This window comes from Xyrauchen texanus, chromosome 19 (assembly GCF_025860055.1).
Source record: "Xyrauchen texanus isolate HMW12.3.18 chromosome 19, RBS_HiC_50CHRs, whole genome shotgun sequence".
In the NCBI taxonomy this organism is placed as follows: Eukaryota; Metazoa; Chordata; class Actinopteri; order Cypriniformes; family Catostomidae; genus Xyrauchen; species Xyrauchen texanus.
The window spans coordinates 42,008,465-42,026,292 of record NC_068294.1 but is presented as its reverse complement, the minus strand read 5'-3'; the positions used below and the strand labels follow the sequence as shown (position 1 = coordinate 42,026,292).

Sequence of the window (17,828 nt, the reverse complement as noted above, 5' to 3'; positions counted from 1 at the left end):
AAGACTGTAGTGTACAAGCATTGTATCGCCTTCATTCCTCAAAACAATGATTGACTGATGAGTTTCTAGAGAAAGCGGTTTCTTATTTTGCCATTTTTTACCTAATATTGACCTTAACACATGCATATTGCATCCTGTGGCAACTCAAAAACAAACACAAAGACAATGTTCAGCTTCATTTAATGAACCAAATAGATTTCAACTGTGGTACTAAAGTGATTTTCTAGTACCAAATTAGCAATTTAGCCTGATTACTCAAGGATGCTGCTGTCCAGATTTGATCAAAAATGACTTTTTTCAAATAGTGATGACTATATGATGTCCTGACTATACATTGTGATCATTTGAATGCCACTTTGGTGAATTAAAGTACCAATTTCCTTCTGAAACAGCAAAATCTGTCCATTATTCCAAACTTTTGGCTGCTACTGTATACATGACTATAAAAATCTCACTATCCCCTACACAACTGAAAATAAAAATAAGAAGAAACATAACTATTAACCTAAAATAGAATAAAATGTAATGGGTCACGCATGGAATTCTGGGAACACCAGATTATTGTTTTTACAATAAGTTTAACAATAATTTACAGTAAAAAGTACATGTACTCGCTTGTTAAACATAATATACATTTTTACCGTTAATTATACTTTTTACATCTAAAATGTAAAACATTTTACCTTAAAATTACACCTATTGTTTTGTTAAATTTATTATAATTGTTGACTGTATATTTTAAGGTAACCGCCCATTGGCCAATTCATGTTTTTTTACTGTAGCATTTTTACGGTCTTTTACCGTTAAACATTGAGTGAAGTAGATTCAAAATGTCTAATGCATGAAGTAAAAATCTAGTTAAAAATAATGAAAGTTTACCAAAGTTTGTCCTTAAATGAACACAAGAATGATATTTCATAATGTTCATTCATATGCACCAATACATAGTAATAAAAGCAATATTTATCTACATATGTTTTTGGTGAATGTACAGAGCGTTCAAAAACTACAACTTCACTCAGTTTCTTATAATAATATAATACTAAATTATTAATTTTGTTTTAAGGATTAGATGTTTCTAAGTGCTGCATTACAAAGTTTCAATTGCATCAGAATAATAGTATCCATGGGCAACAAGAATAATATATATATATTATATATATATATATATATATTTACCATTTTACATATATATATATATATATATATATATATATATGGTAAAAATGGTAAATGGTCTGCACTTATATAGCACCTATTTAACCTTAGAGGTTAAGCGCTTTACATTGTGACTCATTCACCCATTCACACACCAATGAGGGCAGAGCTGCAAGGCGCTAAACTGTCATTGGGAGCAACTTGGGGTTCAGTGTCTTACCCAAGTGTGCCGCACAAGCCCTCAAAAGTGAAGCCAAAACGTCTCGATCGTCCCCGGTGACTGGTCCTAGTATAGGTCATAAACCCCGCCTCTCCATGTTATTCAACAGGACGTGAGACCAACTAAACAATTAAATTACACGTCACATATCTTTTTTCCAAAGATAGTTTCTGTCATTTACTGTCGTTTCTATCACGTTGATGTCATTTCAAGTGTTTGTTTTCAAAATAAGTTTGTTTTTAGTTATTTGATGCTATAAAAGCGGTGCTGTGACATCATGATTGACAGCTGTGATTGACAGGTTCTCTGAGCGAAGTAGTCACTGAAGCACCAACAGACTTTTTTCGGGATCTTCGGAGGACTGAGGAGATTGGAGCTTTAAATGTAATATCTAAATTTCTATAATTAATTATTTCACACCGTCATAAGTCAAAAGTCAAAAGTGCAGGGGCGTGTGCTTGCGATTGATTCAGCGAGAGTGAGGGCGGGGCCTTGATTTCGCGGCTTTACTTCCTGTTCACTACTGCGCAGGTCTGGTCCCGAAATCGCAACCGCGCAGACTCCAGTCCCAAGATTTCAGCGCCATATCGGGACACTGGCGGCTTCAGTTCTCACCAATGGAAAAGAGCGAAGGGACGTCGTCCATCTTTTTTTACAGTCTATGGTCTTAACCAAGGACACTTCGGCATGTGGAATCGTGTGGGCCGTGAATCGCCAACCCTGCGATTAGCAGACAACCCGCTCTACCAACTGAGCCACAGGCACAGAAAAGTGAGCTTCATAAAGGGCCACAATCTACTCTTTTGCAAACTCTTTTACATTTTATTTCCGTTACATGCAAAGGAAGAAATCTTACAAAAATGCACCGGCTGCTCTTTTAATATAGTGAATAGCGACTTCAGTCCAAACAACTTAAAACATCATATTCCAAAACATCTGGAAACTGGAAACAACGGAGCTGATGTCGAATCTGACACAAAATGTACAGTAAACATCTACACACACTTACCATGTTGGACGGTATGGATGCGTAATTGTGGCAGCCCAGCACGTCACGTACAAACATCTCATTACAGCATTTTCCCACCCACAAATACATCACCTACAGGGCAAAGGTCAAAGGTCAAAAGGTCAAAGTATAAAGTTCCAACTGATTAAATGGCAGTTCAACATGTCAAACATTCAGCAATGAGTTAAGTAAAGAATTGTGCCAATGTTGCCACAGATTAGAGGATTTTTTTTATGATCATTTGCCGTTTTTGTCGAGTCGTACTTACGCTGCCACAGTCCATGAGGTACGCTCCCTCTCTAGTGAGGTTCTCTGAAGTGAGATGCAGTAAGGGAGGCTGAGGAATCACACTGTCGTTCAGGTGCAGTGCCCCCTAAAGTAAAGACAACACATTTGACCACTTTTCAAACTAGGACGAGTCAGAATAACGTATTTAATGTACTTAAAGGAAGAGTGTGTGTGTGTGTGTGTCTATGTATGTATTACATACTAATAGCACTTTAAAGCATGTAACCTGTTCGGTCATGTTGTCGATTCTGTAGAGGTCTGGATGAACAATACGCATGATCTGTTGAAGCGGCTGACACTTGAACTCACACATGGCAAACACGCGCTCGTCCAGACGGGTGCTCGTTCCGGTACGAAGTGCTTTCTGAAAGACCAAACACAGAATCGCTCTCAAATCAAACTTAGACATCACATAACAGCATCAGGACTTTCCATAAACATTGTTCTGCATTGCTAATATTGCTAATGTAAATTTGCATTGTTCAAAATGTATAGTTTGTATCTTTTAGCTCTACAGAAAGCATTAATGCAAGTTGTTCTGTGATGTTGTGCTCAAGGACTGAAGGAAAGAATCACTTTTGCATGTTATGTGATTAGTAACTGAACTTCTGCTACTATATGTGTGTATAGCACCCTCACCTGTTTGAGCAGAGCCAGTACATATAGAGGGAAGAGACGCAGGGCAGCAGGTGCGATCAGACCTGAGGGCTGAATGTTTGAGCCGTTAGCACGATAAGCTGTTAAACAATCCACTACAGCGTTGACTAACGCGTCTCTCGCATCAGACAGACTGGAGGAGATGGAGCGGTCGATTGCTATAGAGAGAGCGAGAGATAACTTTTGTTTAGTAAGACAAGTTATAGGCAGTTAATGATCAGTTCTGTACTTTATGGACACAAAACATATACATTAACCCTTAAAGGCATGGTTATTTTCCCAAGCAATCTTACATAATCGGGTCTTTAGAGACACAACACTTATATCTATCAAAAAGTGGATGTACAAAATGCCCAGCTAGTGACACATTTTCAAAAAAGACAATTAAAATATATTTTTGATATATTATGAGGTTTTATTTTTCATAAATCAAAGAGATAACGCTACAAATCTAAAATAATATAATAACATTACTGGAACACGTCTGTGCAGTATATTAACATGTTATAAATAAGATATAATATAATATTATTAAAATACTGGAACACTTCTGTGCTGTATATTAACATGTTATAAATAAGATAACATAATATTATTAAAATACTGGAACACTTCTATGCTGTATATTAACATGTTATAAATAAGATATAACATAATATTATTAAAATACTGGAACACTTCTATGCAGTATATTAACATGTTATAAATAAGATATAATATAATATTATTAAAATACTGGAACACTTCTGTGCTGTATATTAACATGTTATAAATAAGATATAACATAATATTATTAAAATACTGGAACACTTCTGTGCTGTATATTAACATGTTATAAATAAGATATAATATAATATTATTAAAATACTGGAACACTTCTGTGCTGTATATTAACATGTTATAAATAAGATAACATAATATTATTAAAATACTGGAACACTTCTATGCTGTATATTAACATGTTATAAATAAGATATAATATAATATTATTAAAATACTGGAACACTTCTGTGCTGTATATTAACATGTTATAAATAAGATAACATAATATTATTAAAATACTGGAACACTTCTGTGCAGTATATTAACATGTTATAAATAAGATATAATATAATATAATTACTGGAACACTTCTGTGCAGTATATTAACATGTTATAAATAAGATATAACATAATATTATTAAAATACTGGAACACTTCTGTGCAGTATATTAATATGTTATAATTAAGATATAACATAATATTATTAAAATACTGGAACACTTCTATGCAGTATATTAACATGTTATAAATAAGATACAACATCATATTATTAAAATACTGGAACACTTCTGTGCAGTATATTAATATGTTATAATTAAGATATAACAATATTATTAAAATACTGGAACACTTCTATGCAGTATATTAACATGTTATAAATAAGATATAACATAATATTATTAAAATACTGGAACACTTCTGTGCTGTATATTAACATGTTATAAATAAAATATAATATAATACAAATACTGAAACACTTCTATGCTGTATATTAACATGTTATAAATAAGATATAATATAATACAAATACTGAAACACTTCTGTGCAGTATATTAACATGTTATAAATAAAATATAACATAATATTATTAAAATACTGGAACACTTCTATGCTGTATATTAACATGTTATAAATAAAATATAACATAATATTATTAAAATACTGGAACACTTCTATGCTGTATATTAACATGTTATAAATAAGACATAACATAATATTATTAAAATACTGGAACACTTCTATGCTGTATATTAACATGTTATAAATAAGATATAATATAATACAAATACTGAAACACTTCTATGCTGTATATTAACATGTTATAAATAAGATATAATATAATATAATTACTGGAACACTTCTGTGCAGTATATTAACATGTTATAAATAAAATATAATATAATACAAATACTGAAACACTTCTATGCTGTATATTAACATGTTATAAATAAGATATAATATAATACAAATACTGAAACACTTCTGTGCAGTATATTAACATGTTATAAATAAGATATAACATAATATTATTAAAATACTGGAACACTTCTATGCAGTATATTAACATGTTATAAATAAAATATAACATAATATTATTAAAATACTGGAACACTTCTATGCTGTATATTAACATGTTATAAATAAGATATAATATAATACAAACACTGAAACACTTCTATGCTGTATATTAACATGTTATAAATAAAATATAACATAATATTATTAAAATACTGGAACACTTCTATGCTGTATATTAACATGTTATAAATAAAATATAACATAATATTATTAAAATACTGGAACACTTCTATGCTGTATATTAACATGTTATAAATAAGATATAACATAATATTATTAAAATACTGGAACACTTCTATGCTGTATATTAACATGTTATAAATAAGATATAATATAATACAAATACTGAAACACTTCTGTGCTGTATATTAACATGTTATAAAAAAGATATAACATAATATTATTAAAATACTGGAACACTTCTGTGCTGTATATTAACATGTTATAAATAAGATATAACATAATATTATTAAAATACTGGAACACTTCTGTGCAGTATATTAACATGTTATAAATACGATATAATATAATTACTGGAACACTTCTGTGCAGTATATTAACATGTTATAAATAAGATATAATATAATATAATTACTGAAACACTTCTGTGCAGTATATTAACATGTTATAAATAAGATATAACATATTATTATTAAAATACTGGAACACTTCTATGCTGTATATTAACATGTTATAAATAAGATATAATATAATACAAATACTGAAACACTTGTGTGCAGTATATTAACATGTTATAAATAAGATATAACATAATATTATTAAAATACTGGAACACTTCTGTGCAGTATATTAATATGTTATAATTAAGATATAACATAATATTATTAAAATACTGGAACACTTCTATGCAGTATATTAACATGTTATAAATAAGATATAACATAATATTATTAAAATACTGGAACACTTCTATGCTGTATATTAACATGTTATAAATAAGATATAACATAATACAAATACTGAAACACTTCTGTGCAGAATATTAACATGTTATAAATAAAATATAACAATATTATTAAAATACTGGAACACTTCTATGCTGTATATTAACATGTTATAAATAAGATATAATATAATACAAATACTGAAACACTTCTATGCTGTATATTAACATGTTATAAATAAGATATAATATAATACAAATACTGAAACACTTCTATGCTGTATATTAACATGTTATAAATAAGATATAATATAATACAAATACTGAAACACTTCTGTGCAGTATATTAACATGTTATAAATAAGATATAACATAATATTATTAAAATACTGGAACACTTCTATGCTGTATATTAACATGTTATAAATAAGACAATATAATATAAGAATATGTACAGTTTATTAATATTATATAATAATATGATATAATATGCTGGAACACAATGTGCAGTATGTTGACATACTGTGAAATTCATAGTTTCAGAAATACACCCTCCAGTGCATTATTGCCCAAGTACACGGCACTAAATACAAAATAAAAACATCAAGGTGTGTGTGTGTGTGTGTGTGTGTTGTACTCACCCATGTTGGCCAGCAGGCACGAGATGGCCTGTATATCAGCTCCAGCAAACACATCACTCAACTGACTGACCACCGGCAGACAAAGAGTGTGCACTCGGATTCGACGTTTACCTGTCAATCATGAATACACACAAATCAGAAACCCTCCTTTAGTTGGCTGACCACTCCCATAAACTCTGGCGTGCCAAATATTTGTCATTTAGGCCCACTTAAAAAAAAAAGGAGTAAAAATAAATAAATAACAACAACGTTGAATTTAGAGGTGCATCAAAACTACCGGTAGATCTGACACACTCTTGTTTACCTTTGCTTGATGTGTAAAGTAGAGCGGCTTGAAAACAAGCGAGCGATGTATCTGCTAAACTCTCCTCGATGGACATCTGCACGGCGAAACCAGTGTCTGGGTTCACATTCGCCAGCGACAGCAAATCAGTGGAGCGCACAAAGAAGTTGCCGTGGAAAGTGTGGATGGACAAACCTGTTGACCAATCAGAGAAAGTTTCAGTTAAAGCAGGTTCTAAACTGTCCATGAATAAAATCCTGTTTCTTAAAACAGCCGAGTTGTCCAATCTCTGAAGAGAGCCGTATATCTACAGATGCTGGTTAAAGATAGTGTCAATCAGGGCTGGACTGGTAATCTAGCATACCGGGCATTTTCCCGGTGGGCCGACGGACTTTGGGGCCAATCAGGGGCGGACTGGCCACCGGGAGAACCGAACGGGCCAGTGGGCCGGCCGCGAAACGGGCCGAGATAAGCTAAAATGAGGCGCCGCATTATGCTGAACGGACCACAAAACTGCGCCCCGATATGCACAAAAGGACAGCGAACTTTTGGTCCAGTTGCTATGTAAAGTCCCGGACCGATTTCACTTCCAAGTCCAGCCCTGGTGTCAATCATAGCAAAAGTTGACCACGATTGGCTCGTGTCTCTCTGCCCGCTCACCTTTGGTACACCTGATCCTCATGACGGCTTCAAATCCGATCTTTCTGGTGAGGTAGCGCTGGAGATCTTTCTGGAACTTCTGTCTCTGTGCTGGATTGTGAACGTGGTGATAGGATGGATAGTAGAAGACACTTCCGGCCGAGTACTTAGACACACATGCTGAACAAGAGTCAAAAAGTCTCATCTTAGAAATTAAGCCACATATCAGAGCTGACAAACTACGTGTACTACATGTACGCGTGAGAGTGTGCGTGTACCTAATGAAGCCAGATCCGAGTACTGAGAACTCAGTAAGAACAGATCCACTCCGATCTGCTGTCCAGAACAATCCAGAGCTAGTTTCTTATAGAAGTCTGTAGCAGGACCCAAATGCTGCACCTTCTAAACACAAACAAAACACACTATGTCTTCACATCTGGATTTATTTTCTAGGAATGAGATTGTTACCTTCCTAATATGAGGTATCAGTAGCTATTGGTAACATTAAACAGCAGGAACATGGTTTAAGTGTAATGTTGTTTCAGGAGAGGTACCTTTTTGCTGGATCGGAGGTTGGGATCTTCTCGTGATTGCAGGAGTCCCACGCCGAGAGTGGGCAGCTGGGTTTGAAACACGGACACTCGACCGCCTGTCGGTGACATGAGCTTATACGCCGCCTGCAGAGCTGGACCCAGAGTGCACTGAGTCTCACGCGTGTGTGAAAACATCCCCGGAAGAGCGTTCAACAGGTCCTTCACCAGCTGCACAAACACACATCCATCAGAAAACATGCAAATGTTTTTACAGATGCTAGTTTCAAAAAGAAAGAAGCTCCAAGCGACAATAATAATACAGCAACTCAATTAGTTTAAACTAATAAATCTGACTAAAATACACACACACACACACACACACACACACACACACACACACACACAACAAAGATCCCCCATTTAGCCTTAACAGACTGTAGGGGCAAGTGCTGTTAGCGAGCACCTATGAAGGCCGGAACGGTCTTCGCCCGACCGCCTTTGTCTCCCCATTGGCGATGTTTTACACACCTACTCATTTTTTACACACACTCAACTCGGGTCGCCAGGTTCGAAGCGCAGCGCGCTAACCGCTACACTACCGCTCCCCACAAAGAAAGCTCCAAGCGACAATAATAATACAGCGACTCGATTAGTTTAAACTAATAAATTGGACTAAAATACACACACACACACACACACACACACACACAGACACACAAACACACACGCACACAAACACATGCACACACACACACACACGCTCGCTCGCACGCACACACAAGCGACAATAATAATACAGCGACTCAATTAGTTTAAACTAATAAATCGGACAAATACACACACACACACACACACACACAGACACACAGACACACACACGCACACAAACACATGCACACAAACACATGCACACACACACACATGCGCTCGCTCGCACACAAACAAGCGACAATAATAATACAGCGACTCAATTACTTTAAACTAATAAATCGGACAAATACACACACACACACACACACACACACACACACACACACGAGAATAATAATACAGCGACTCAATTACTTTAATAAATTTGACTAAAATACACACACACACACAGAAACATGCAAACACACACGCGCGCGCGCTCGCTCACACAAAAACAAGCGACAATAATAATACAGCGACTCAATTAGTTTAAACTAATAAATCGGACTAAAATACACACACACACACACACACACACACACACACACACACACACAGACACACACACACACACACACACACACAGACACACACACACACACACACACACACACACACACACACACACAGACACACACACAGACACACACACACACACACACACACACACACACACACACACACACACACACACACACACACACAGACACACACACACACACACACACACACACAGACACACACACACACACACACACACAGACACACACACACACAGACACAGACACACACACACACACACACACACAGACACACACACACACACACACACAGACACACACACACACACACACACACAGACACACACACACACACACACACACAGACACACACACACACACACACACACACACACACACACACACACACACACACACACACACACAGACACACACACACACACACACACACACACACACACACACACACACACACACACACACAGACACAGACACAGACACACACGCACACGCGACAATAATAATACAGCGACTCAATTCTTTTAAACTAATACCTTTGACTAAAATACACACGCACGCACGCACACGCACACAGACACACACACAGACACACACACACACACACAGACACACACACACAGACACAGACACAGACACACACACGCACGCACACGCGACAATAATAATACAGCGACTCAATTCTTTTAAACTAATACCTTTGACTAAAATACACACACACACACACACACACACACACACACACACACACACGCGCACACGCGACAATAATAATACAGCGACTCAATTCTTTTAAACTAATACCTTTGACTAAAATACACACACACACACACACACACACACACACACGCACATCGCTCGCACACAAACAAGCGACAATAATAATACAGCGACTCAATTACTTTAAATTAATAAATTTGACTAAAATACACACACACACACACACACAGAAACACACGCACATATACACACACGCGGGCACACACACTCGAAATCTGTATCAATACCCAGCCTGAGTATGTACACCAGAAAACATACACAATACGTAAACTCTGATGTCATTCTGTGAGATAATATAGCTGCAAAACTGTGACAAGCCACACATAAAAGTCATGTGATACGAGCAGAATTGTGAATATACAGCTCAGCTCACACACACACACACACAGATGTGAGGTGTAACAAAAAAGTGAGGTAAGATTCATACCTCTTTACTCTCTTTGAGGTTCACTAGCAGTGTGTCGTGTGTCGGGATGAAAACATCTAAACAGAATCAAACAGGAACATCTCTTAATCTCTCATACAAAAACAAGACAAATGCTGTCAGGCGATTTTAAATGATATAAACAACAACAAACACATATCAGTAGGTGCTTTCAAAACACAGGCATTTCTCAGTTAAAGGAATAGTCTCCTCATTTACTCACACTCATGCCATGCCAGACGTGTCTGACTTTATTCTGCAGAACACAAATTAAGATTTTTAGAAGAACGTCTCAGCTCTGCAGGTCCATACAATGCAAATGAATGGGTGCCAACATTTTGAAGCTCCAAGAAGCTCATAAATGCAGCATAAAAGTAACCCATAAGACTCTAGTGGTTTAATCCATGAAGTGATATGATAGGTGTGGGGGAGAAACAGATTATTATTAAAGTTAATTGGTATAAATTCTTCTGCCTGCCCAAAAGGGGGCGTATGCATGAAGAATGTGAATCACCAAACACAAGTAGAAGAATGTGAATGTCAAAGAGGAGATTGTCTAAGCAGGGAGGATAATGTATAGTAACAGTTGATTAAAATATTGATGTATTTCTAATCCACACCTATCAGATCTCTTCTGAAGACATCGATTTAACCAATGGAGTCATATGGATTACTTTTTGATGACCTATGTGATTTTTGGTGCTTCAAAATTTTGGCACCCATTCACTTGCATTGCATGGACCTACAGATATTCTTCTAAAAATCTCGATTTGTGTTCTGCTGAAGAAAGAAATTCATGCATATCTGGGATGAGTAAATGATCAGAGAATTCAAATTTTTGGGTGAACTATCCCTTTAAGGGGTCATGTGTGAAACAAATCAGTTCTGACATTTTGTTGAATTACGAAGTTGCAACATTGGTAAAAAAGTTCAGACATACAAAGTCTGCGAGTCTGGGCCAGTTACAAAGTTCTGCACAAATATTACTCCACAATGTTTACATGTAAGCCCGTGATGGCATGAGAAACTTCCCAAAGGTAAACATTTGCCAGGAAAATGCAGCAAACGTAAATGATTCATGCTCCGCTTTTTTCAAACAAGTAGCGGTTTTCTATATTTCCAGAACAGCTTGTCAAAGGTTATAGAAAAGTAGAATCTGGCAATTTCATGTGTGGAAGTGGCTATAATAGGCAAAAATGAGCAATTTTTCAGTGCCTAAACTTTCCACTGATAAATGCAAGATAACTCGACAGAATTACCATCAATATCAGACACCACGAGCATTTGAGGCTGAGACAGACCCTCCTGCAGGTTATAGAAGTGAACTGTGCTGTCAAATGTCACAAACCCGATTCGTGTACGAGTATCCCCCGGCAACCTGAGAGAGAGAAAAACACACACACACACACACAACACGCGCGCACACACACACACACACACACACACACACACACACACACACACACACACACAGACGCACAAACACACACACACACACACACGCACAAACACAGAAACACACACACAGATGCACAAACACAGAAACACACACACACACACACACAGAAACACACACACACACACAGAAACACAGACACACACGCACAAACAAAAACACAAACACACACGCACAAACACACGCGCACAAACACACACAAACAGACAGACAGACAGACACACACACACAGACAGACACACAAACACACACACACAGACAGACAGACACACACACACAGACAGACAGACACACACACACACAGACAGACAGACAGACACACACACACACACACAAACACACACACACAGACAGACAGACACACACACACACACAGACAGACAGACACACACACACACACACAGACAGACAGACAGACACACACACACACACACACACACACAGACAGACACACAAACACACACACACAGACAGACAGACACACAAACACACACAGACAGACAGACAGACACACACACACACACACACACACACACACACACACACACACACACAGACAGACAGACAGACACACACACACACACACAGACAGACACACAACACACACACACACACACACACACAGACAGACACACAAACACACACAATAAATACCAGGAAACAGACTGTGGAAAAAACAAGAATAATTATGTAAAATGTTAAAACATTCAGTCCGAGCTCTCACTTTTCCAGGTTGTCCAGTAGAGACTGGCAGAACACATTTAGGTAGCCTGACTCCACAGCGTTATGGGACACATCCAACACAAACAAGTACACAGCAGGCTGAGGTGGCCGCAACTTCAGGAAGAGAGAGAAAACATGCAGAAATGTCCTAGATTAACAAAAAACATACGACTTTTCAATCTAAGCAATAATACAGCTCCTATTTACTTCACTTGGGAAAGGCTGAAATCTCCAAGAATGGTTGGTAAGTTTGGGACAGAATGTTTTGGGTAAATTTAGTTTCTTTAGCTGAAATCAGGCTAAAAACCTTTAGGATCAAAACAGTGATTGACTCTTTTTAACTAAACAGACGCTTTATGGAGCGTTACAATTTCTCCAATTCATTTTTGAAGTGAGCTGCTGTTATTCAAGCCGTGACCAAAACGCGCACACACACACACACACACACACACACACACACACACACACTCACCATGTAGTCAGAGGAGGCGATGAACTCGACCGTTGAATTCTGGACCTCTGGTCTCTTGTGTGGCTCACCGTATGAACGAGTGACAGGATTATACATGAATTCATCAGGGACTGAGTGAGAAAAAGACACTTTATCAGGACACCTCTACACCCTACAGAACATGCTAAACATGTTGAAGTCTCCAAAACTCATTTCCAGCATTTAACGGTCATTTGATTAACTGGGACAATCCAAACACCAACCAAGACCAAGGACAAATCATTTGACCAAAGACTGTCCCAGCACAACTGTAGGCTCTTACCATCATTAACTCTGTAACAGAGATTGCACTTCCACCGGTGCTGGTCCAGAAATGAAACGAAAGGGTTTATATACGTCCGACATGAACGACAACGAACTATAGTGTTAGAGGTGATGACCGGTAACTGCTGCAGAGAGAAAAAGACACAGGCTATTAAAGGAATATTCCGGGTTCGGTACAAGTTAAGTCGAAAGAACGAGTCAAAATAATTTGTTGGTGGTAATCAACATAGTCACAAATGTCAGCTCTATTTACCCTCATGAGGAAAGTCAGAGTAAAGGCCCCAATATACTCACAGAGCAGTTCTTCTTCATTCTTCGCTCAGAGCTAGAAAGAAGTTTGAAACAGTCGAGCAACGGTACACTATTTGCAAACATTCAGATACCAGCCACAACACTGGGGGAGGCGTTTGGAGGACCATTTTACTATGAGGACCATGTAATCATCAACTAATACAACAGTGGTGGCTCAGCGGTTAAGGCTCTGTGTTACTGACCAAAAGGTCGGGGGTTCAAGCCCCAGCACAGCCAAGATACCACTGTTGGGCCCTTGACCCTATCTGCTCCAGGGGCGCTGTTTCAAGGCTGACCCTGTGCTCTGACCCCAGCTCAGTTGGGATAAAGTTGAATCTTAATCTTAACTAAAATGTGTTTTCAATGACTATTTGCCTCATTCTATGAGTAGAATTGACATGATCAATAAAGGAAGCCGTTTTAACCACTCAATAACGATTTAAAGTAATAAACACAGATCAACATTAAACACCTGGCTAATATTGTGTAGGTCCCAATCGTGCCGCCAAAACAGCGCATCTCAGAATAGCATTATGACAATTGTACGCAGTGGTTATCTGAGTTACCGTAGACATTCTCTGTTGATCTCTCTTATCAACAAGGCATTTCCGTCTACAGAACTGCAGCTCACGGGATGTTTTTTGCACCGTAGTTCACCAGTTCACCTACCTAGGCTGTGTGAACTCCTCTGATGCCAAGATCGACAAAGAAATAGACAACAGACTAGCCAAGTCAAACAGTACCTTTGGCAGACTCTATAAACAAGTGTGGCACAATGCCAGTCTCAAGAGGGTTACAAAGATCAGCGTCAACAGAGCTGTTGTACTGACCGCCCTCCTATATGGTGCAGCATCCCAGGTCACCTACAGCCAGAACCTCCGTCTGCTTGGATGCTTCCATCAGCGCTGCCTCCGTACCATCCTAAACATCCACTGGAGTGACTTCGTTACTAACACTGAAGTCCTCAAACAAGCAGGGATCAGCAGCGTTGAGGCTCATGAAAAAACAGCTACGCTAGGCAGGGCACGTGATTCCCAGGGAATACAGAAATTGATAAAATGTCACTTTGGATAAAAGCGTCTGCCAAATGAATAAATGTAAATATGACTGGAATCAGCTGTCAGTGTCAAAAGTAGATGGAGAAGCAAGTCACACCCCCGATGGCATAGACCAATTGCAGTATGGTGTTCAGCAGCAGGTACGACGTTTTACTGAAAGTTCATGCTTTCAAACCACCAAATCAAACTCAAAAACACCTTTTTGGACATATTTTGTTCGAAATCTTGTCCGTTCTTCGATTTCGCAAGAAGTACATTGGGGCCTTTAAGCTTAACCCTAAACAGGAACTATTTATTTTTACCCCCTAAAGTCTTAAAAAACAAAAACAGTCGTAATTTCATTGACCCTTACAATTAAATGGTCTGTTATTGCTACTGTACCTTTAAGACTTCTATATGCAGGGTTGGGGAGTAATGGAATACATGTAACGGAATTACGTATTTAAAATACAAAATATATGTAACTGTATTCCACTACAGTTACAATTTAAATCATTGTTAATTAGAATACAGTTACATTCTAAAAGTTTTTCTTTTTTTTTCCTTCCAATTTGGAATGTCCATTTCCCAATTTTGCTCGAAGTCCTCGTGGTGACGTAGTGACTCGCCTCAATCCGGGTGCCTGAGGACGAATCTCAGCTGCCTCCGCCTCTGAGACCGTCAATCCGCACATCTTATCACTTGACTGGTTGAGCGCGTTACCACGGAGACATGGCGCGTGTGGAGGCCCACGCCATCTACGCACAACTCACCACGCACCCCACCAAGAGCGAACCATAGTGACCACAAGGAGATTACCCCGTGTGATGCTACCCTCCCTAGCAACCGGGCCAATTTGGTTGCTTAGGAGATCTGGCTGGAGTCACTCAGCACACCCTGGATTCGAAGTCGTGACTCTAGGAGTGGTAGTCGGCATCTTTACCCGCTGAGCTACTCAGCCCCCCCCCAAAAGTATTTTGATTACTGAAGAGATTACTTTGCATTTTATTTACGATATGTTACATTCATATGAGCAGACAGAGAAGTAAGTTTGAAATAAGTTTGGAGCAGAAGAAATAGAAATAAACCTTGTGTAAATTGTTAGCTTTATGCTAAGCTAAAATGCTAATTCTAGACATTTTACATGCACATGTTACCAGACACGATCTTATTATTATCAAGAAAACTTTTTAGAGTCAAAACAAATTAAAAAATCTACCAGTGCTGAAGAAGTAATCCAAAGTATTTAGAATACATTACTGACCTTGAGTAATCTAACAGATTACATTACAAATTAAATTTTACAGCATGTATTTTGTAATCTGTAGTGGAATACATTTCAAAAGTAACCCTCACAACCCTGTCTATATCTAACCTGCTACTCTAGGCTAACCTTTAGTGTATAGTTCTCTCTTTTGTTCATCAGGATGGGCCAAGTTGCTGAACACTAAACAGGTGTTGATATGTCAATATGGACACCATATGTCAGTGAGCTCATAATCAATGAATCAATGAATGTTCTGTGTGGACTGGGGAGTAACTTTACAGTAGTTTTACCAACTCTTTTCAAAAAAGCAAGAGAAGGTTGAGTCCTACCGTTAAATCTCTGAAGGGATGCAGCAGTAATCCGAGAGGCAGGCGAGCTTTATTTAACAGAGCTTGAGTCTGGGGAATGTTAGTGAGAGTACAGCGGAACGTGCTGGAAGGAAGAGAGAAAGAATGAAAGGGAAACTCATATCTTCATATGTGCACCTGTGGTGTTAAACCACAACCATATGAAAACAAACAGACAGGCGTCATCTCTCTGCTGTCTTACTCTGGGCTGCAGTTGACATTGCGGAGGTCATTGCTCAGGTTGGGCTCAGGTGGAGGTGTGCGTTTGCGTGGAAGGATGTTTCTCTCCTGGAGTAGATTCACAGGTCTCAAGGTTTCCACCTCTAGGTCAGGAACGCCGCTGAGACCGCCCAACGCTGATGACAGCTCGGAAAGAGACGGGAACGGCTGCACGGACAAACAGGAAGGCGACTTAAAAAAAACTCTTACAAAGAAACATCACAAATTTGCACCATTATATGTACCTGTGAGTTCGGCTGGTATCCTGTTGGGTTGTAACCTCTGTGAGAGGGGGAGGAGTCTGTTAAAGGGGCGGGAATTTGTTGGTAAGCAGGATGCATGGTTGGATAGTTGTAGCCGAAGGGCGGGGCCTGTTTAGGGGGCACGCCAGCAGGAGCCGATAGATCTGCTGTAGGAAGGAAAGATTAAAATACGATAAGTGTCAACACATCATTCATGTGTAGATCTGGCACTATGAGGTCACATTGTGTGTTGTGTGGGTGTACCTGGGTAACTGCCGCCCTCCAGAGACTCATAACTGTTGGGAACCGGAGAAGCACTGCCTGTGGTTGTGGATGAGCTGTCTCCACCTGTGAGATGTGGGAGTTGCTGTTTATGACTGGTTTCATATTTTTGCACACACAACTTATTCACAATATCAGAAACTACAGAATCTATAGAAGTTTACAACTCTGTTTTAATGTGACCTTCATATAACAAAAGAAAAAAATTGAAACCTGTTAGTTTTAATAAAAAAAGCAAACACCCACGGATACCAAAAAGTCATGAAGAACATTTTAAAAAAAAACGGGGGAAAAAAAAAAATC

The 17,828-nt window shown here is 38.1% G+C and overlaps 1 protein-coding gene across 2 annotated transcripts in view; it reads right to left on the bottom strand.

Annotated features, from left to right (window-relative positions):
- Window positions 1-17,828, bottom strand: part of LOC127659718 (protein transport protein Sec24B-like) — a 31,828-nt gene that overhangs the window by 4,577 nt on the left and 9,423 nt on the right. For both annotated transcript variants that reach the window (XM_052149663.1, XM_052149664.1), the window contains 18 exons: window positions 17,508-17,591; window positions 17,247-17,410; window positions 16,985-17,169; window positions 16,765-16,867; window positions 13,839-13,965; window positions 13,538-13,647; window positions 13,067-13,179; window positions 12,146-12,264; window positions 10,890-10,945; window positions 8,475-8,681; window positions 8,199-8,322; window positions 7,942-8,100; window positions 7,303-7,476; window positions 6,999-7,109; window positions 3,315-3,490; window positions 2,902-3,039; window positions 2,656-2,760; window positions 2,388-2,480 (listed from right to left, as the gene is read on the bottom strand). In XM_052149663.1, coding sequence (XP_052005623.1) covers window positions 2,388-2,480; window positions 2,656-2,760; window positions 2,902-3,039; window positions 3,315-3,490; window positions 6,999-7,109; window positions 7,303-7,476; window positions 7,942-8,100; window positions 8,199-8,322; window positions 8,475-8,681; window positions 10,890-10,945; window positions 12,146-12,264; window positions 13,067-13,179; window positions 13,538-13,647; window positions 13,839-13,965; window positions 16,765-16,867; window positions 16,985-17,169; window positions 17,247-17,410; window positions 17,508-17,591 — 2,348 coding nt within the window. The remainder of the gene's footprint in view (window positions 1-2,387; window positions 2,481-2,655; window positions 2,761-2,901; window positions 3,040-3,314; window positions 3,491-6,998; window positions 7,110-7,302; window positions 7,477-7,941; window positions 8,101-8,198; window positions 8,323-8,474; window positions 8,682-10,889; window positions 10,946-12,145; window positions 12,265-13,066; window positions 13,180-13,537; window positions 13,648-13,838; window positions 13,966-16,764; window positions 16,868-16,984; window positions 17,170-17,246; window positions 17,411-17,507; window positions 17,592-17,828) is intronic.